We start from the raw sequence: 22,282 nt of genomic DNA, 5'->3' as shown, positions 1-22,282 counted from the left end.
TCTTCCTTCCCTTGTGGTCACCTCTAGGACAACTCCAGTGTGTGCCGAACAACTTGTCCTTTGAATAAAGCACCGTGTTTCCCCGAAAACAGGACAGGGCCTTATAATTATTTTTTCCTCGAGAACACACCTGGGGCTTATGTTCAAGGGATGTGTTGTTTTCCCCTCAAAGCCTCAGATCGCAGCACGCACAGGACGGCCGGGACCCGACGGGGGAGCCGACCTTGCTGGTGGGGCTGCCCGCACCTTTCCGGTCACCTCTGGGACAGCAGCTGTCACGACGGGGCGGATGAGAAGGGCTGCTCGTGTTCTTTCCCGCTCCGCGACGACACGCACGGGTTGTGCAGACGCGCTGCGCAGCCACGCCCGCCACTAGGGCTGATTTTCAAGGTGGGGCTTCTATGGCGCTCATGCTTAGACATCTTGCTGGGGCTGGTTTTATGGGGAGGGCTTATTTTCGGGGAAACACGGTATTATGACTGTGAACAGTTTGCGTTAAAAAAAAAAAAGGAAGAGGAGGCAGAAGAGACAGGAGAAGAAGGGAGGAAGTGAAGGGAGGCGGCTGTCCTGGGCTGCACAGGTCTTGCCTAATCGCCTGCCTGCGGCCAAGCACCCTCTGCTGGGCCGCGTCTCAGCTGGGCCGCGGGCGCACGCCTGAGACTGTCCGACTGCACGGATGACCCGGGCGCACCTCTGATCAGTAGGACGCCGCCAGGTGCCGAAGATGAAGACGGCAGCTTGGACGAGGGGCCCCTGAGGACCCCTCAGGGGTGACACGGTGACTGCTGAGTTGGAGGGTGCTGGGCAGTGCAGCACAGACGGCAGGACAACGTGACCCAAGCAGGCCTTGAAACCAGAAGGCCCGAGACGGGCGTATTTCAGGTAAAGCTGGCCGCCCAGCCCCCCCAGTCCTGAGATGGCCCGGTGCCAGCCTGCCGGGCCTGACCAGCGGGCAGCGGTCGAGGAGCTCACTCTGGGCACAGCTCTCGGCTTCTGTCCCCTGCCCCGGGCGGACCCCAGTTCTTGTGTGGCTGACGTGACTTGTTCCCATAGGTTCCCGAAAGGGGAAAAGGAAGAGGAGAGTGTCCCAGCTCTGTTCTGTGGCCTCAAAAGGAGGCAACCCCAGGCAGCACTCGGCACCTACCGTGTTTCCCCGAAAACAAGAGGGGGCCTTATGTTTATTTTTCCTCAAGAAGACACCCTAGGGCTTATTTTCAGGGGATGTGTTGTTTGTTTAAAGCACAGTACAGCCATCTACATTGATTCAAATAGAGTGAAGTCGTCTTCTTCTGGAACATCACCCTCACTCTCCAGACCCCGAATCCCGTCCTGAATGTCTTGCGACTCTGTTTCCCTTAGAGCCACCGGCCCCGATCTCTCCTGTGGAGCCACAGAGCTCTCACGGGCGGATGGGAAGGGCTGCTCGTGTTCCTTCCCGCTCCGCGACGACACGCACGGGTTGTGCAGACGCTGCGCAGCCACGCCCGTCACTAGGGCTGATTTTCAGGGTAGGGCTTCTATGGCACACGTGCTTAGACATCCTGCTGGGACTTGTGTTATGGGTAGGGCTTATTTTCGGGGAAACACAGTACCTGACTCTACTCCTCAGCCACCAGGCAACGAACCGCTCACGTGTCCCGCGGTGGCCCTGCGTCTCCCCTGAAAGGCGGGGTAGGGCCTGTCTTTCTGACTCTGGGTGCCGTTTTGTCAACACCCAGCAAAACACCTGGGGCGGAACAGAGTCTCCTTCCTCTTCGGGTAACGGAGAGGAAGCCGTTGATGAGAGGCAAAGCCGTGGGTAAGCAGCGGCCCTGCTCCACGCCAGCAGCTCGGCCCCTCCAGCCCCGGTCACGGAGCACGCGTGTGTGGGGCGTCGGGGCCTCCCAGAGCACACGCGAGTTGGGGTGGGCCTGGAGGATCCCGGCCGCGTCGTGAGAAAACCGAAACCCGCTCCGGGGGCAGGGGTGGGGCAGACGTGTTGGGGAGGGGTGTGGGGAAGAGGTGGCTGAAGGGGAACTATGATGTCACAGCCTTAAAACAGGTTTGCCGCCCGCTAAGCACGCGCAGAGTCCGGAAGCGCGAACGAGAAAGCTGTTCTGTTTGGAAAACGGCGTGTGAAGTGGCTCGAGGGCGCGCACACTGCGTTTCCTTCTCCTCTTTTGGGAGGGGGCATGTCGGGCATTAGGACGGTTACAGGAAAGAATTTTAGGCCGGGGAGGTGGCTCACGCCTGTCATCCCAGCACTCTGGGAGGCCGAGGCGGGAGGATCGCTCAAGGTCAGGAGTTCAAAACCAGCCTGAGCAAGAGCGAGACCCCGTCTCTACTATAAATAGAAAGAAATTAATTGGACAACTAATATATATAGAAAAAATTAGCCAGGCATGGTGGCGCATGCCTGTAGTCCCAGCTACTCGGGAGGAGGCTGAGGCAGGAGGATCGCTTGAGCCCAGGAGTCTGAGGTTGCTGTGAGCTAGGCTGATGCCATGGCACTCACTCTAGCCTGGGCAACAGAGTGAGACTCTGTCTCAAAAAAAAAAAAAAAAAAGAATTTTAAGGAAAAATATTGCCCCTAATCCCACCAACTTGCAGTCTTCCCGTTCCCGTGGTTTTTCTCATCCTCTTGGTGTGCATGTGATTTCCTGCCTTTGCAAACGCCGCGTAGACGCAGTTTCCGTGTTTCTCCTCGTCGTTCTCCCGGCATTTCTCCGTGTGGCCCAGCAGGCCTCCTCGGTACCATTTTCATCGGCTGCGGAAGTTGCCATGTTCTCGCTGGTGATTATAGTGGGGCGGTGAGTAGGCGCTGGCTGTTTTCCTTTCTCTAGAGTAGGGGTCCTCAAACTTTTTACACAGGGGCCAATTCACCGTCCCCCAGTCCGCTGGAGGGCCGTTGGAGAGAGCGGGCACATTCCACACGTGCGTGCGCACTGTGGGGCCGGGACGAGCCGGCTGCTGAGCAGGACAGGCAGCGGCGGCAAAAACACCCGGCGGGCCGGGTAAATGTGCTCGGCGGGCCGCACGTGGCCCTAGGGCCGTAGTTTGAGGACGCCTGCTCCAGACTGTTGTCTGGGGTAGATTCTCAGTCTCAGGGGCCAAGGGCTGTGAAGACCAGACCCGGAGTGGGTGTCAGCACCTCCACACGGCGGGCCGGCGCGGGTCTCCCTGGTGCCATGCACGCCGGCCCTCTGACGCCTGCGCCCAGCTCGCTGCCTGCAGGCCTCGGCCCGCAAGCTGCCCTGCACCCCCTTGCAAGACAGCCGGGGGTGGGGGGTTGGGGGGCAGCTTTCCCGACCCCAGACGCCCATGTCATGGGAAGGCTCCTAGAAACCGATAAGCAGGGCGAGGAGGACAAGGCCTGCACGGGGAGGCAGCCCGGTGGCCTTTCTACCAAACCTCAGAGTCACCCTTCTCCCCCGCCCCTACAACACGCACTTGAACTTGAAGTGCTTAAGGTCAGTCCTGAGGTCCTCTGACTTTTGAGCTCCTTTGAGCAAAGAGAATGTCACATGTTCTCGCAGGACAGATGGCCCTCTGATGCCAACACGCACAGGGCACACGCCAAGCACAGGGCGTCCGCTGCAAAGTATCTGCAGGGACCACTACTGAGCTCGGAACTCAGGGAGAAAAGGCATCGCCTTCCTCGGCACGCCTGGCCTCGAACACAGTTCCCGCGTTTTCTCCACGGCCGGGAAGCGGAACTCAGCGAACCGAACCGGCTGGGGCAGAGCTAGTTTTTTTGCAGATTCTCTTCTTCCTGCATCCTTTGATTCTGCCCTCGGTGTGCTTTGCCGCAGGCTCCTCGCGTCCACGTCCTGAGTTCCGAGGGGCGCTGCGCAGACACGCTTCTTATTTAAGCTGCAGCCGAAAGACTCACAGACAACAAGGAGCGTGGTGAGTAGAGAGTGTCACTGACGTTTGACCTCGTGACCACGTGCACCGCGCACAAGCTCCCGCTTTCTGCTATGGAAGCACCAGCAACGTTTCAGAGTCCCCCTCACTGTGATTTCAGCCAGACACTTCCAACTGTGCTTTGGTCTCTTGTAAATGACCACACAGTCAAGAGTTTTCCCACCCAAATTTTTCCTGTTTTCCCACCCAAATGCTCAGTGCCTTTTTGAGGGTTCCGTTCTGCTCCCAGAAATGCAGAGAAGTGTTGACACAGCTGTACCCCGCATGCCACCTGTATGGTGCAGCTGCAAAGATAATTTTCAGCGCCCTCTCGTGCACCGTGTTTTACTCTGTCCGTGGTAACCGCGCACGGAAATCCCTCTCTCGCTCTCCCTCTGTCTCTCTCCCTCTCTCCCTCTCTCAAGGTTGGCCGGGCATGATTTTTCCTTGTGGTCCCTGGATGCTGAACAAAAGGAGACTCTGTGTTACGATGTCAAACAAGGAGCACGTCAATTCTCTCCAGAACATCTCCGGCTCCAGAACACACATGCCTGAGTTTGGGTAGGTTAGTGTACCTCACTCCCCCCATCTTAATTTCATGCATTGTGAAAATGAAATAATAAAAATGATTATCAGCCTTGTTACTGTTTTCCATAATGGCTGTGCTACTTTACATTCCCACCAACAGCGAGTAAAGGTTCCCCTTTCTCCACGTCTAACATTTGCCTTTCATCTTTCTAACAACAGCCATCCTAACAAGTGTAAAGTGGCATCTCGTTGTGGTTTTAATTTGCATTTTTCTGATAATTAATGATGTTGAATGTTTTTTTGTATGCCTGTTGACCATGTGTATGTCTTTTGAGAAATATCTATTCAGATCCTCTGCCCATTTTTTAATTGGATTGTTTTCTTACTATTTATTGAGTTGTTTGAGTTCCCTATACATTTCGGATTTTAACCCCTTACCAGATGTGTGGTTTACTAACATTTCTTCCCATTCTGTGTGTTGTCTCTTCAATCTTTTGATTGTTTCCTTGGCTATACAGGTTTTTAGCTTGACTGTAATCTTATTTGTCTATATTTGATACAAAAAATCATTGCCCAGGCCAATGTCATGGAGCTTTTCCACTAGTAGTTTTATAGTTTCAGGTCTTATGTGTAAGTCTTTAATCCGTTTTGAGTTGATTTTTGTATATGGTGTGAGATAACGGTGATAAGGGCCTAAATTAATTCTTCTGCATGTGGATACCCAGTTTCCCTAACACCATTTATTGAAGAGACTGACCTTTCCCTATTACGTATTCCTGGCACCTTTGTCAAAAATCAATTGACCATAGCATGGATTTCTTCCTGGGCTATGTTGTTCTTCATGCTGTTTTGATTACTATAGCTTTGTAGTAGATTTTGAAGTTAGGTAGCATGATGCCTCCAGATTTGTTCATTCTTTTTGCTTGAGATTGCTTGGCTATTTAGGGTCCTTTGTGGTTCCATACAAATTTTAGGATTGCTTTTTCTATTTCTGTGAAAAATGTCATTGGAATCTTGATAGGGATTGCATTGAATCTGTAGATCACTTTGGGTAGTATGGACATTTTAACAATATTGATTCTTCCAATTCATGAACATGGGATATCTTTACATTTATTTCTGTCTTCTTAATTTCATTGATATTTCAGTTTCCAGTGTTTTTCACCTCCTTGGTTAAATTTATTTCCAAGTTTTTTGTTTGGTTGGGTTTTTGGTAGCTGTTGTAAGTGGGATTGTTTTTTGATTTTTTTTTTTTTTTAATGGAGAGCAAACACTGAGAATGTTTTTTGATTTCTAAAGATTCCCTGTGCTTCCCCTATTCATTCCCTGACCAATGGCAGCCACTGATATTTTTACTATCTCTATAGTTTTGCCTGTTCCAGAAAATCATATAATTGGAATCATACAGTATATAGCGTTTTTGGACTGGCTTATTTCACTTGCCATATGCATTTAAGTTTCTTCCATGTCTTTTCCTGCCTTGAAAGTTCATTTCTATTCTCACTGAATGTTGTTCCATTATATAGATGTGCCATAGTTTTAAACATTTACCTATGGAAAGACATCTTGGTTGCTTCCAATTTTTTGGCAATTAAAAATAAAGCTGCTAAAAACATCTCTGTGCAGGTTTTTTGTGTGGACTTTTTTTTTTTTAACCAAGTATACTTTATTAAATTCTTAAACAAACAAACAAAACTATTTTAGTGGGGTCTCGCTATTTGCCCAGGCTGGACTCCGATTCCTGGCCTCAAACAACCTTTCCATCTCAGCCTTTCAGTTAGCTAGGATTACAGGTGTACACCACAGTGCCCAGCTATGTATGTGGTCACAGTTTTTAACTCACTTGGGCAAATACCTAGGAGTACAATTGCTAGGTCATAGGGTAAGACAAAAATGTTTAGCTTTGTAAGAAACTGCCCGTCTTCCACAGTGGCTGTACCATGTTGTATTCCTTCTAGCAATGAATCAGAGTTCCTGTTGCTCCCCATCCTCAACAGCATTGAGTGTTGTCAGTGTTTTGTATTTTAGCCCTTTTAATAGGTATGTAGAGGTAGATCATTGTTTTAATTTGCATAAAATTAAAGTGACATAGGATGTTGAACACCTTAACATTTGCTTATTTGTCATTGGTATATCTTCTTTGATGCACTGTCCAGATATTTTGCCCACTTTTAATTTGGATTGTTTTAGAGTTTTGAGTGTTCTTTCTTTGTATGTGTTGTATAAAAGCCCTTTATCGGATATGTTTTTGATGTTTTCTCCCAGTCTGTAGTTTGTCTTTTCATCTTTTTAATGGCAGCTTTTTGCAGAGTAGTTAACTTCAATGAAATCCAATTTATCAATTTTTTCTTTCACAAATCATGCTTTCAGTGTTTTATCTAAAAAATTATCACCAAACCCAAGGTTACCTTCAATTTCCCATATATTCTAGAAGTTTCATATTTTTGTGCTTAGGTATATACAAAGATCCATTTTAATTTTTGTGAAAGGTTCAAGGTCTATATGTAGGTTCACTTTTTTTGCATGTGAATGTACAGTTGACCACCACAGATTGAAAAAAGAGCATCTCTAGGAAGAAGACTATTTCTCTATGAACTGCCAAAGGTTCTTTGTCAAAGGTAAGTTGACTATATTCGTGTTGGTTTATTTCTGGGCTGTTTTATACAGCTGATCTATTCTTGTGCCAATACCAGTCTTCATTATGGGAGCTTTACAGTAAAAAGTCTTGCTTGAAGTTGGGTAGTGTCAGTCTTTGACTTTGTTCTTTGATATTGTGTTGGCTACTCTGGGCCTTTGCCTCTCCGTATGAACTTTAGAATTACTTTGTCGCTATCCACAAAATAACTTGCTAGGCCTTTGACTAAAATTGCATTAATTTATAAACCAACTTGGCAAGAACTGACAGTATTGAGTCTTCCTATCAATGAACTTAGAATAGCTATTTAGCTGATTTTTTTATTTCATTAGTTTTGCCATCTTCCTCACATATATCTTGTCACAATCTATTAGATTTTATACCTAGATATTACCTTTTATTGGTGCTAATATAAATGGTGTTTCTAATTTAAAATTTTCATTGCTGGTATATAGCAATTGGCTTTTGTATATTAACCTTTTTGATTTTTTGCATTTACCTTGTATCCTGCAATCTTACTATAATTGCTTATTGTAATAGTTCCAGTTTTTATGTTGACTCTTTGAAATTTTCTATATAGACAATATATTCTCTGCAAACAAAGACAAGTTTCTTTTTTCCCAATCCGTATAGCTTTTCTTTTATTGTATTTGCTAGGAATTCCAGCACAATGTGGAATAGGACTGGTGAGAGGGGACATCTTTGCCTTGTCCTCAGTCTGGAAAGTGCCTTGTTTTTTACCATTAAATGTTAGCTACGTTTTTGGTAGATGCTACCTAGTTGAGAAAGTTTCTTTATATTCCTAGTTTGCTGAGTTTCTTGTCATGGATTGATGTTAATTTGTCAAATGCTTTTTCTACATCCATTGATATGATCATAGTGATTTTTCTTCTTTAGACTGCCAATGTGATCACATTGACATTCAAATGTTGAATAAGCCCTGCATACCTGGAATAAATCCTGCTTGGCTGTAGTGTATAATTCTTTTCATACACTGTTAGATTTAATTTGCTAATATTTTATTGAAGACTTTTGCATTTATGGTCATGAGAGACATTGGCCTGTAGTTTTCTGGTGAAGTCTTTGTCTGATTTTTGTATTAAGGTAATGCTGGCCTCACACAATGAGTTAGGAAGTCCCTCTGCTTCTATTTTCTGGAAGAGATTGTAGAAAATTGGTATGATTTCATCAGCCTTTGGTAAATTCACCAGTGAACCCACCTGGGACTGTTTTCTTTTTCTTTTTGGAAGGTAATTGATTCAATTTCTTCAACAGAAACAAACATTAAATTATCTATTTCTTCTTATGAGTTTTGGTAGATTGTGCCTACCAAGGACCCATTTCCATTTCATCTAAATTATCAAATTTGTGGGCACACAATTGTTCATGGTAGTCTGTTATTATCTTTTAACACCTATGGGATTGGCACTCATAGCCGCTCCTTCACTATTTTTGCTTACTGTACTTACTATACTCATTAAGACTTTTTCTTTTTGCTTACTAGACTTCTATTTTGTTATGTCACTACAGATCATTAGTTTTGGTTACTGTATAATATTCCATTGTACAAATATATCACATTTTATTCATCTAGTTCTTCAGTGGGGACTTGGGTGGTTTTATCTTTTGTAAACATTATCATGAAAATTCTTGTACACGTCCCCCATTTAATCTATGTGCAAGTTTTTCTTGGGTATACACTTAGGGAGTGAAATTTCTGGATTATAGGGTATGTAAAAGTTCAACTTTAGAAGGCAGTATCAAACTTTCTGAAGGATTGAACTACTTTCCACTAACATCAGCAATGCATAAGAGATTATGTGGAAACCCTCTAACACTACTAGCTATTGCCAGACTTTAAAATTTTTGTTGATCGAATGGGTATGAAACAGTATCTCATTGTGGTCTTGATTTGCATTGTAACTTCTCCCACTTTCTAACTTGTTTTTTCACATTCTTTGAAGAAAGATACCCTAAGGTATATTTTGGAAAATAAAGATAACTATCTTTAATAGAAAAAAATCATTAATAATGCTTTCATAGTTAATGCTTTATGTCTTAAGAAGTCCTACTCTATCTTAAGATCACAAGTAGTCATTTTTTTTTCCTTTGAGAGTTTTAAAGGTTTTTTAAGTCCTTTACTTTTTTCTAGGCATGAGATTGGAATCAATTTTCACCTTTTTCCATACAGATAACCAATAGTTCCAGCCCCAACTATCCAATAGCCTACCTTCCCTGATGTAACATGCTACTTTTCTTATGCCAAAGTTCAGACCATGCATAGGTCTTTATCTGGGCAATCTAGACTATTCCATTGGGAGATGTCTGTTCCTTAGCTAGTAACATGCAATTTTAATTAACATACGGCTTCACACTGAGTCCTAACATCTGGCAGGGCAAGTCCCCACCTCTCTGATCTTTCCTAAAATGTCCTGGCCCTTTACTCTTTTACCTTTCATTTATTTTTTGAGACAAGAGTCTCATTCTCTTGCCCTGGGCTAGAGTGCCGTGGCGTCAGCCTAGCTCACAGCCTAGCTCAAACTCCTGGGCTCAAGTGATCTGCCTGCCTCAGCCTCCCGGGTAGCTGGGACTATAGGCACATGCCACCATGCTCGGCTAATTTTTTCTATTTTTAATTGTTTGGCTAATTCTTTCTATTTATAGTAGAGATGGGGGTCTCGCTCTTGCTCAGGCTGGTCTCAAACTGAGCTCGAGCAATCCTCCCGCCTCCGCCTCCCAGAGTGCTAAGATTACAGGCGTCATCCACGGTGCCCGGCCTACCTTTTATTTTAGAATAACCTAAACAAGTTCCATGAAAAAGCCTGGTGGGATTTTGATTGGAATTGCATTGAATTTTTAGGTTTACTTAGGAACAAATGACATCTTCATGATATTATCTTCCTATCCTCAAATGTTTCTCTTTATTGAGTTAATGTTTTAGAATTCTTCCTTTAACAGATCTTCGACATATGTTGTCAATTTCCTAGGTAATTGGTGTTCTGATACTGTTGCTAAATGGTATCTTCTGGTTCTCTAGTTAACTGGTGTAAAGAAATGCGACTGATTTCTGATAATTGTTATATCTCACTACCTAACTAAACCCTATCGTTTCTAGGAATTGCTCTCTGGATTTGCATGTGAGGTAATGTGAAAATAGCGAGTGCTTCCTCCTTTCTTCCTCTGAATGTCTAGTCCCGCTCCACCAGTCCAATGTGGATCTCCAACACAATTATGACCATAAGCAGTAATAGTGGGCAGTCAGTCATCCTTTGTTTCTGACTTTAAAAGGAAATGAGATTCCTCTTTGTGGCACATGCTTGGCTTTTTTGTTTGGATGGATCATTGGTTTTACACAGAAACTATCAGCTTAAGAAAATTGATTTCTAGTCCAATTTATCAAGACTTATTTTTAAAGTCATGAGTGTTAAATATTATTAAATACTTTATCTGAATCTATTAAGATAGTCATATAGTTTGCTCTTTTTAATCTGTTGTGATCAATTTAGATTTTAATATTAAATCCTTATTTAAATAGAATATATAATAAGTAAAAAATTTTTAAATTAGAATTCATACTGTAAAATACTGCCTTCATCTATCTTATATATATTGTGTTAAAAAAGGTTGACTGCCAGATAAATTTGAAACCACAGGACAGAATGGTCTCTTGAGGGTCCTATGCTCCACAATTCTCCAACTATCCTATTTGAGAATTACCCTCTCTCGACTGCTCTAACCCTACCAGAGAAGGAGGCTTCTATTAGATGTTAATTCAGTGAGCGTGCAGAAGGAGAATCAGACAAGGGCTAGAAAACACAACATGTAAGTGACAAAGAGAAGTTCTTTCTTGTCTTTGAAGATATGGTGAGGTCTTAAACTCACAGGAATATAAGATTATAACGTATCAGCATAAGATCAGTCATAAGCAGATGTGAGACAAACAATAGTAGGTATCTTACAAAAATAGGAAAGCATAAAACTAAAAGACCAAATTAACTAAAATTAACTACCAGAAAGAACAAGGGACCATTCTGGTTTTTCCTTTTTATTTAATCAAAGACTGGTGGATAAACATAAATACAGCACAATTACTTCAGATCATTCTTCATATCTTATACACACAGACTCATGAGCGTAATCTGGAAGAAACCGGCAGTCAGCAATGAAATGCATGCAGCTTTTTCTCCCCTTGCTCAAAAAAAAAAAAAAAAAAAAAATTAAAACACACAAACTTAGAATCTCATCAGCACACATTCTCCTGTGACAAATGATTCTGACATAAATAGTGGGTGCAAAGAAACTATATGCTAACATATGAATAACCTTTGTTAATGAAAAAACAGAAGCAGCCGTAATGACTAAGATACATTCAGTTACTGATAACTAGTTGTGCCCTTCGGGGCATTATCAAAAGAGAAATCGTGCTGCAGAGAAAAGCTATATATACACACAATGAGAAAATAAACTGCAAGATTAACGCATGCATGTTTAATACTGGAAAAATCACAGCCCTCCAAAATTTCTCCATGTTTGTTATAAAAGCCCTCTGCACTCAACTAAAATTAAAATGATCTCAAAAGGATAATACTTGTAAAGTTTAAGTCTTTTCAGCCACAGAAACTGCAATGGAAATAAATGTTCAGAGTCATTTTCAAAACAAAAACAAAAATCTATTCTTCTGATGACATGCATGATTAAAAGGTCTATGCAAGATACATTGCTCTACATTCCCAATGACTAGGAAAAAAAAGTCAAGTCAATTTTTAGTTTGCAGATGGTCAAAGGATTTTGTATTCCAGCAGGAGTTCAAATCTTCTGGATCTTTTCACCAACAACTACTGGATTTTCTTTTCTGATTTTCTCAGCAGCATCAGCTTTGTAATTGTAAGAGCAATTGTGTACGTCTGAGTAACGGTGTACACCACAGTAAACATTTCCACACCGGCATTCAAACCCTGAAAATGGATTAATACACATACATGAGTTGGATGGAAAGGCGACAGATTAAAGTCTTTGGCACAATTAATGCTAAACAGCACGATCTATTTAGGACAGAAATCTAAACTAAAGAGTCATTCTAAATAAACAGTTTCACAAACTACATCCCCAAAGTTCCCTACCTGATAGCTTCATTTCTTGTTCTGACCTATAAACTGTTTGCACTAGAACAACTCTTCTCTGAGCTCAGGTTTTGCACCTGTGACATGGCCACAATTATTTCCTATCAAAAACGGTTGCTTAGACTGAAGATGCGAATCATTCTTCAAATCCCAATACTGCACTGTGAAAACTATGCCTACTATGAAAAGGTAGTCTTAAAATTTAATGAAAGATCAAATAAATCTCTGAAAGAATGTTAACAAACAACGCAGTATCCACCTTAGCTTTCCTGTGCTACCCTCCGAGGGAGATGCAAACCACCCCTCGGCTAGAGATTCGGTTGCCCAAATAGGAATCTACCTACGACGCAGGCAAATTACTCAGCCTCTCTGAGCCCCCATTTCTGCATCTGTGATGGTGGAATAATAAGTTACTGTAAGAATTAAGTGAGGAACGTACTCAATGCTTAACATGCAGTAAACACACAATAAATACTACTTTAGTGAAATGCCCAGAGTTGAAGCTGAAACAGAGACATAATGGGTGCTGAAAGTCCTTATGCAAAACTGGTCCTTGGAACTGGAGGTCATTATCTTCAGTGAAACGACTCAGACACAGGAGACGAATACTGCGTGCTCTCCGAGTGGGAGCTCAGCAACGTGTGCACGTGGAGGCAGAGTGTGGGGTGATGGCCACAGAGACTGGAGGGCGAGGGTGGGTCACGGGAGGTTGCCTGGCGCGCACACTGTGGCTGACCTCACCACACTGCAACACACCAACGAGGCAAAGCTGCGCTCCGATCCCACAGGTGCACACAAATAGAAAAACAAAAAATAAAACCGGCCCTGATCCTCAAATTAGAATACTAAGGCATGATGAAACTGTTGGAGATCGAGCATAGGAATCAGTATTTTGAACACTAACATTTGATGTTAACCTTTAGAAAGAAAATTGATTTCTAGTCCAATTTATCAAGACTTATTTTTAAAGTCATGAGTGTTAAATTTTATTAAATACTTTATCTGAATCTATTAAGATAGTCATATAGTTTACTCTCTTTTTACCACATTTTTTACGTCAGAAACATATGCTGCTAATTTCATAACAGTGAATGAAAAATGAAGCAAACACTAGGTCAGACTGACAGATGGACAAGACGGAAATAACAATTACTATATCTCAGCCTTCTAATCATGAAGTCTGACTTTTTGTGAGACTTAGAAAGACTATCTCTGACACTAAATATGTATATTTTAAATGTCTACTTCGTCCATGTCTGTGTTCTATAATTTGCCAAGGTATGGGCCACTCTGACACATCGGTGATGTCAAACTCTGACCTTTCCTCTTTGTTGCTAGCCCATCCCGCAGTGTCTGGGCAAAGCCGGCACGGCGACTGCAGCTGCTCCCACGTCAGCCACAGCACAGCTGCCCTTTGAGCAGGTCAGGCGGGGCGCAGACCTGTGCCGTCAAAAATTCAGTGTGACTTTACGCCCCCAAAACTTAACTCTGAATAGCCTGATGACTAGAAGCCTTACTGATAACAGAAACAGTCAATTAGTATATAGAACACATATTCTGTATGCTAATGTATTATACACTATATACTTACAACAAGGCAAGCTAGGGACAAGAAAATGTTATTAAGAAAAACGTAAGAGAAAATGTATCTAATATTCATTGAGTGGAAGGGGATCATCAGCAAGGTCTTCCTCCTTCTCTTCATGTGGACAGGCTGAGGAAGAGGAGGAGGAGGAAGAGGAAAGGTTGGTCTTGCTGTCTCAGGGGTGGCAGAGATGCAGGAAACTTTATAAAAATACATGGTAATTTGTCTGACTTTTTTGCTTTTTCATTTCTCCAAAACTGTTTCCACATGGTGCCAATCCTTCTTCCACCATTTGCTTTAGTTTCAGTGCCCGTATCATGGAAGGGTCCACGTCATGAAAGTCGAACGCAGTCCTGAGTAACGGACCCTTCTGCCAGACTGTCTGATGAAAATCCGTCTTCTGGCACTGCTTCTTCTACATCTCCTTCCTCCCTGTCTGGCACTGGGTCGGGAGACTCCTCTCCGGCAAGCCGCCTCTGTCACTTCCCCTGCTGTGGTGTCTGTTAGCTCTTGAGTTTCTCCAAGGTCCATACCCTTCACCCCCAACCCTGTTTGCCATATCCAGGATCTCTTTCCTGATTTCCCTGGCTGGCTGTCATATAAACCCCGCAGAGTCATGCACAATCTGGACGTAGCTTTCTGCAGGAATTGCTTCAGGGTTGATGGCTTCCACGGCTTTATCCACAACAACAATGGCATCTGCAGTCGCCCGGGGCATGTTCTCTATCGGGGCTCTCTTCCGTAGTGCTGACAGTCCTTTCCACAGGGCACCACGTGCAGTGAGCCTTAAAACCCCCTTGACCCCTGATCTAGAGGCTGAAGTGGAGACCCTGTGCCTGGGGCAACCAGGAGACTGGCGCAGGTGTGTGTCTTCCCCTCCAAGGCCCCGGGGTCAGCAGCTCTCCGGATAAGGAAAGTCCTGATCATAAACCCACCTGCATTTGAACAAAGCAGAGTTAACCTATCCTTTCCTGCCCTAAATCCTGGTGCTCGCTTCTCTTCCTAATAAATGTTCCTTGTGGCATATCTTTCCAGAAAGGACATTTTCATCTGCATGAAAAACCTGGTCAGGAACATATCTTTTCTCCTCAATGATTTCCCTAATGGCATCGGGAACTTGTCTGCTGCCTCTTGTCAGCAGAAGCTGTTTCTCCTGTGATCTTGACATTTTTTAAATCCAATCTCTTTTTAAAATTATCAAACCATCCTTTGCAGGCATTAAATTCTCCACTTTTAGAGCCGTCACCTTCTTTTTGCTTTAAGTTGTCATATAATGAATCTGCTGTTTCTCAAATCTAGAGCAGAGGTGAGCCCTTTCTGATGGCAAGCCTGCAGCCACATAGGAGCTGCACTTCCAATCAGAGATAAAAAGATAATTCGTAAGAAATGCGAGGTTTCCACGCCTGCTGACGCAGCTGTAACGATGGCTCCACAAACTTCCTTTTCTTTTTTTGCGGTGGTTCTTACGCCGTATTCGTTTATTTTGAAATGGTGGGCAGCTACAGACCTCACTCAAACAATTCAACTTTTTCTCATAATGTCCTGACTTCCCTCTGCTTTCTGGAACACTTATGGATGGCATCATTCGTGCCACTTCAAAGGGGTTCCACGGTGTTAACTCAAGGCTTATGGTACTGCGCTACACACAGCCAAACAAAACACACGAGCACTGCCGAGAGAGCACTTTTTACTACGATAATGCGATTTACTGGACAGCGAGCTGCTTCCTCAGAGATGACTGTCACACGGCATTTAAGTGGAAACTCCAACACGGGAGCTCACCACAAAGCACCAGGACACAGTATGTGCTACAGTGAATCTCATGCAGTTATGATTTTATACATCCTTACATTTACTAACTGCGAATGGCTCCACGTACAGTCTGCAGGTCGTAAGTTTTGATAAATTTTAACTTATATACCAGATGTGTGTATATTTTATGGTAGTAAATGATAAAACAGACTAATATCTACATATATTTTATGCATTCATGACATAATTAACTTTTTCTTAATTTTTCTTTTATCTCTAGGCTATGTGGTTCACCTTTGAGTTTTTAAAAATTACTGAAAATCTCCAAAAATTACTGAAAATTTCCAATATATTACTGAGAAAAATGCACATGTAAGCGGACCTGAGCAGTTCAGATCCAGGCTGTTCCAGGGTCAGCATGTCTTTGGCTGCATCCCAGCACTCCCGTCTGGCTGTGGCGTGTGGCGCCCCCTTCTCCACACACACTCTGTGCTGCGCTGCAACCCCTAATCCACGGCCCCTGACGCGCTGTGCTCTTGTCTCTGACTGTGGCTCAGACGTCAGTGCTCCTCTTTGTGCAAGGCCCAGCTGAAACGCTGTCTTCATGATCCTTTCCCTGCTGCATCTCTGAGAACTCCCTTTTTTTTTTTTTGAGACAGAGTCTCGCTTGTTGCCCAGGCTAGAGTGAGTGCCGTGGCGTCAGCCTAGCTCACAGCAACCTCAAACTCCTGGCTCAAGCAATCCTGCTGCCTCAGCCTCCCAAGTAGCTGGGACTACAGGCATGCGCCACCATGCCCGGCTAATTTTATATATATATTAGTTGGCCAATTAATTTCTTTCTATTTATAGTAGAGACGGGGTCTCGCTCTTGCTCAGGCTGGTTTCGAACTCCTGACCTCGAGCAATCCGCCCGCCTCAGCCTCCCAGAGTGCTAGGATTACAGGCGTGAGCCACCGCGCCCGGCTCCTTTTTTTTTTTTTTTGAGACACAGTCTTGCTCTGTCTCCCAGGCTAGAATGCATGGTATCCACCAGAGCTCACAGCAATCTCAGACTCCTGGGCTCAAGCGATCCTCCTGCCTCAACCTCCTGGGTAGCTGGGACTACAGGCGTGCGCCACCATGCCCAGCTAATTTTTTCTAGATATTTTTAGTTGGCCAATTAATTTCTTTCTATTTATAGTAGAGACGGGGTCTCGCTCTTGCTCAGGCTGGTTTCGAACTCCTGACCTGGAGCAATCCGCCCGCCTCGGCCTCCCAGAGTGCTAGAGAATTCCCATTCTTTTATGTAAATTAGTTACTCCCATCCCTGAATTCCCAAGCAATCTCACTGCACTTACTGTACTTTGCTTGCTAAATACTTAGGATCACTTTTCTCTGTCTCTCCGAGTAACAACAGCCTCGACAGCTCTGTCACAGTAGCCAGCATGCGTCGATTTTTGCTGTGCAGCAGTACCGGCTAGCGTGTCTTCATTCACTGAACACACGCGCTGCCTGCGACCCGCCCGCTTACATGCAGGAAGTGCTGCACGGCGCCCGCAGCCGCGTCCTTGCCTTTCCACAGCCCCTGGCACACTGACTTCGCTTGTCCAACACTCTCAAATTCAGGTGAAATAAATTTTTAAAAGAAAAGCTACTCATTTCACTTTTAGGCATATAATTAAAGCTGTTTTTATTTCTTTAAGAAGATTCAGAAGCTGAAGTGTATCCAACATTAACTCTCATGGGAAATGAAACAATCTTAGTTGAAGTCAGTAACAGGTAAGCCATACATTACTTTAAAATATAATCTTAATTTGAACCACCTGATTTAGGCCCTTACCAGTAAGTCCCACTTTCTTCCTGCACATGAAACAGCGATTCTTTTTTTGTTTTGGTTTTTCAAGAGACTTGCTTTGCTCTTCAGATGGCTGCTGTGCCGTGTCTGATACTGAAGCTGACAAAAATAGGAAGGTGATAAAATAAAATTTAATTATTCAGTAAGATTTTCCTACTTGGGTGGTTGCTGTCCCTCATGCCACCCCCATGGATCTGTCATTCAGAGGATAACAGAGGAACATATCTATTGATTAGCATGAGAAGTGGTTCATACTCAGTTACAAAGTTGTTTATAAAATATAATGTCCCTTTCGTTGAATGTGTGTGTGTGTATGTGTGTATATATATATATATATATACATACACACACATGCAGAAAATGATCTAGAATAATCTGACACATTAACAGTGACTCTAGAAAGTGGATTATAGATTTTCTTTTTTTTTGGTTTAAGGTATATTTTCTAATTTTTTTAGTAATTATATATTTGACCAATAAAAGGCACATACAAAAATACTTGGGCATTCTACGGGACTGTGTAAGACAACAGCCACATGCAAGCTCCTTAATATTGTCTGGGGTCAGAACTATTCCAATTTCTCAGAGAACAAGGGAATAAAAGGTAAAAACAAGATTCTGTGGAATACTAAGCATTGTATATTTCACACAAAAACATTTAAAACATTAGAAATAAGATAAATTGATGCAAAGAAGCTTTAAAATGTTGTAATTAAGATAATAAATTAATGCTTTTATGTACTGAAACCAAGGCCAGATGTACCAAGATTCAGGTGAAATTACTATTCCTATACCCTAACTAATGTGCTTACCACCCCCTTCCTGTTCCTCACCAGCCTGGCCCTTCTCAATGCTGCCACTGGAGTCAGAGTCCGTAATCTGACCTGACACAGTCGGTATCTTGCTTCGTAACGGTTAGTGACTTGCTATGGGTCAAATTATTAACCTCTCTGATTTTATCACCCAGGAATCCAATGTTCCACCAATCTATACTGGGAATACGCCACTCACCTCTGCTCACACTCCCACTTCTCACTACCTATTGCAAAGGACTTCCTTTTCTCCCTCATCATCTAGATCCTTTTCTTTTTTTAAGGCCAAGATGCTCATTTCAATTCTCTGCAGCTTCTCACTCTAGTTACCCTTGCCCGATGCTGGGGTCCCCACAGGAGCCCCCTCTGCAATCCATGCTCCACACACTGCATATAATCGTCTGCCTTAAGTGAAAATCGCATGATGTTCTCCCTGATGTTTACGATTCTTTGATGGCTCCCCACCAACCTCCCCAGGATAAAGCCAGAGGTCTTTCGTGATTTTCTTCATGTTTTTCTCTAGCTTCATCTCGGACCATTCCTCAGTGCTACTGCATGCTTCAGCCATACTGAAGTACCTGTCGTTTCCCTGGACTTACCCAACTCCCACCTCTGCGCTCTTGAGCAATACTCATTCCACGTCCCTCTTGTCCTCTCTTCACCTGGCTAACTCTAATTTGTCTTTCTTGTTTAAACTTATATAATCAACTCTTACTACACTGCCTGGGACTGGGAAACCCTACTAGGTGCTCCATGGCACTTTTCACATTATTATACTTGCCTGTTTGACTTAACCTGTTTAACTGAACTCTCCGAGGGCAGGAACCTGTCTTACTCATTTGCATTAGCAGGCCTGCCCCAGTGCCTACTACCACGTAGCAGCCACTCAACAAACAAATACCTGCTGACTAAATTACTGAGTTACTCACCTACTGTGTGTACGTGCCCCTTTCCCCAGCTACACTGTCAGCCTGCTGAGGACACGGATGGTATCTTACTCCGTTCCAATCTCCAGCGCCTCGCACAGTGCCGCACACAGAGGAGACACTCAAACATTTGCTGTCACGGATTCTAACCTACTCATGTTAACACGTTATCTCATGTTTTGACAAGATATGACAAAAGGTAAAACACCACACACTAACAAGTAAATACGCACTAATGAAGAACTCTATAGCATGATTTCTTCACCTAGACATGCTGAAGCTAGACAGGAGACAGTTCTAGTAATATACTGTGAACATTTTATTTTGAATATAGACCATAAAACCTTTTATTTTCAATAAATAAATATTCCTAGAATGTAAGCTCCATCAAGTCAGGGGCTGAATGTCTTGTTTACTATTTTATCCCCAGCTCCTAGAACAGTATTAAATAAGGTTTGACTATGTGTCCATAGCTTAAAAATAGTTTAGCTTGTAATCAGAAATAAAACTAGTACATTTATTATCTTTAAAATCTATAAGCCATACTATCTGACCTATTCTCCAAAAGCAGTCTGATATTAAAGTAAACTAATATATATAATCCTATGATGGCAGTAACACTATTACAATATTTATTTTTAAACGAACTGGTTTAACTACTGAGACAGACTTTGAATGGGATCTGGAAATATAGAAGAGTGAAAATGCATTTACCTGATTTGCACACAAATTCTATTGCATACCTCAACAAAGACATTTCACAATTTTAACCCTAAAGACCTAAGGCAAATGGTTTCCATTTAACTAAGGCAAATGTGCAATTTTAAAGTTAAGGATCAGTAGGCTATCTAAAAGCTTATAAGCTAGGGCTCAAATGTGGGATCAATGAACATCAATTACGTACCCACGAGACGAGGGTAGCCCCAGCTTACCTGAAACTAGTGGCTGACATCCCTGAACTTAACAGTCGACAAATGAATTCATGGGCAAAATGACAGACTTTGTAAAAGTCTATGATTTCCCAAAAGTACATTTCCTCAGTTTACATGTAGTCTTAAGGCCAAAGAACACCTCACCTCTTTGAGGCCAAAGAACACCTCACAAGGCCAACACCTTTGGCCTTGTTCTTAAGGCCAAAGAACACCTCAACTGAGGAAAAGTACCATTTCCTCAGTTTACATGTAGTCTTAAGGCCAAAGAACACCTCAAGTTTTATTAACTTAACACCTAAGTTAATAAAATTTAGTTCATTTTATTAACTAAAATAATTTAACTAATTATTTTAGTTAAAGCAATTCAATCTTTAAAAGGGCCATACAATGACTAAAATGCCAAAGGACCATAATCTTATTGAACCTAAAGCCAAAATAAGGACAGTTTCCTCAGAACTAGGTGGGTGTTCGTATTCTGAAATGAGAACTAGAATGGAGATGCCTGCTTGTTAATGATTAGTAGGTGAGTGCCTTTGTTGTATCCACCAGTCCCGCAGGTCTATCTGGGAGGCCAATGGGATGGCATGAAGGCCATGAAATCAACTGTATGTACAGCACCTGCTGAACCGATTTTTAGTGGGCATCCCAAATACACAAAGTCTACTGGCCAGTACTATTAAGATACTTGACAAAGCACCAGGCAGGTAAAATTAGTTTAACTACCCACATGGAGGATCACATTCAAGAGGAATAAGGCCCTCTGCTCTGGGTCCTGTAAAAAACAAAAAAGAAAAAGAAAAAGTGCACAAATATAACAATAAGTACATAAAACCATTTAGTACCACCTCTTTTGGGGGCACATTCATGCATATGGTAAAAAATAAAATTGAACATCACATTAATAGGTAGCCCCCAAACATTATCTTTATATATCTAATTGGTCTTGGCAGTAGATACAGTATCTATGTAATTAACATGTATCCTTTCCTCCAAAGTCACGACAAATCTCATTCTCGAATGGGCCCGCATGTCAGGCTGGTGACGGTTCTGCTCCACTGTACACCCGGTGCCAACACAAACCAAGGGACCAACAGATACTTACTGAATGGAATGTGTAACGTTTACAATGAACCACTGGGATAGAATTCATTTCCCCTCTCTGGCCCTTATTTTCTTGTGTGCAAAATAAATGCTTGAACCAAATGAACTTTAAGCTGCTCCTAGCTCAAGAATTCTTTACAAAATGAGAAAATTTTAAATAGTTAAAAGAAAAAAATATGCCTGTATTAGTATTAAGCATCCAAAATAAATTAGTCATATAATTTTATACTTTTTAGTAGACACATTAGAAACAGGTAAAATTTTAATATATTATTTCAAAATGTAATCAATATAAAAAGTTTTAATTAAATATTTTACATTTTGGGTGTATTAAGTCTTTAAAACCCAGTGTATATACATTATACTTAAAGTGTAACTAGCATAACATGTACTAAAAATCTCATTTTGGATTAGGTACATTTAAACAGCTCAATAGTTACATGAGGCTAGTGGCCACCACACTGAACAGAACAGCTCTACAGAAGAGATCAGTTTCTGTAGCATTTATCTGTGAGTGAAAATCTGTTAATTAATCTTCCCAAAACACTCTCCCTCTGTCATCCAGGCTGGAGGACAGGGGTGCAATCATAGTCACCAACTGTAGCCTCCAACTACTGGGCTTAAGTGATCCTCCTGCCTCAGCCTCCTGAAGTGCTGGGATTATGGGTGTGAGCCACCACACATGGCAACCAAAACACAGCTTTGTGTCATCTTAGAAAAGCAAACCAAAACAACAAACAAACAAACAAAAAAACCATTCAAAATGACTCCCTTCCCTTCACACTCATTAGAACCAAAGACCTTAGTGATTTTCCATTATCTGGTTCCAAACCACCTTTCCAGCTTTAATTCCAACATACATTTGTCTGAATGGGCCATTTCAGCAACTGGTTATCTCACTATTTCCTAAATTTCATGTTTTTCTACCTGTATGTTTTTGTTCTCACAATTTCTCCTCCAGCAAAAGCCCTCTTCAACGGTCTTTAGGAGTAGTGTGTGTGTTTGTGTGTGTGTGTGGGGGGGATATAATTTACATATAATATTCACACTTTAAAGTATATAATTCAATGGTTTTAATATATTTACAAAGTTGTGACATCTCACCACTATCCAATTCCAGAACATTTCAGTCACTCCAAAAAAAAACCCCAAACCCATTGGCAATCACTCCC

At 42.7% G+C, this 22,282-nt stretch overlaps 1 protein-coding gene and 1 long non-coding RNA gene across 8 annotated transcripts in view; one reads left to right on the top strand and one right to left on the bottom strand.

Moving 5' to 3' along the window:
* LOC105864352 (uncharacterized) overlaps nucleotides 1–22,282 on the top strand; it is a 35,213-nt gene that overhangs the window by 999 nt on the left and 11,932 nt on the right. The window contains exons 2-9 of one of the 2 annotated variants that reach the window (XR_012920063.1): nucleotides 173–390; nucleotides 705–882; nucleotides 2,663–2,789; nucleotides 3,792–3,888; nucleotides 4,311–4,446; nucleotides 6,951–7,031; nucleotides 15,786–15,877; nucleotides 17,188–17,263. This is a non-coding gene — a long non-coding RNA (uncharacterized LOC105864352). The remainder of the gene's footprint in view (nucleotides 1–172; nucleotides 391–704; nucleotides 883–2,662; nucleotides 2,790–3,791; nucleotides 3,889–4,310; nucleotides 4,447–6,950; nucleotides 7,032–15,785; nucleotides 15,878–17,187; nucleotides 17,264–22,282) is intronic. The other variant, XR_012920064.1, reaches the window with a different exon arrangement.
* The window catches only part of ZFAND6 (zinc finger AN1-type containing 6), a 69,960-nt gene continuing 58,755 nt past the window's right edge, over nucleotides 11,078–22,282 (bottom strand). For 3 of the 6 annotated variants that reach the window (XM_076004688.1, XM_076004690.1, XM_076004691.1), the window contains 3 exons: nucleotides 20,737–20,781; nucleotides 17,325–17,438; nucleotides 11,078–12,003 (listed from right to left, as the gene is read on the bottom strand). In XM_076004688.1, the coding sequence (XP_075860803.1) occupies nucleotides 11,855–12,003; nucleotides 17,325–17,438; nucleotides 20,737–20,781 (308 nt within the window). In that variant the 3' untranslated portion in view covers nucleotides 11,078–11,854. The remainder of the gene's footprint in view (nucleotides 12,004–17,324; nucleotides 17,439–20,736; nucleotides 20,782–22,282) is intronic. The other 3 variants (XM_076004689.1, XM_076004692.1, XM_076004693.1) reach the window with 1 other exon arrangement.

Source organism: Microcebus murinus, chromosome 7, assembly GCF_040939455.1.
Source record: "Microcebus murinus isolate Inina chromosome 7, M.murinus_Inina_mat1.0, whole genome shotgun sequence".
Classification (NCBI taxonomy): Eukaryota; Metazoa; Chordata; class Mammalia; order Primates; family Cheirogaleidae; genus Microcebus; species Microcebus murinus.
Note: the sequence above shows the minus strand (reverse complement) of the source record. Positions and strands in the feature narration are given on the sequence as shown.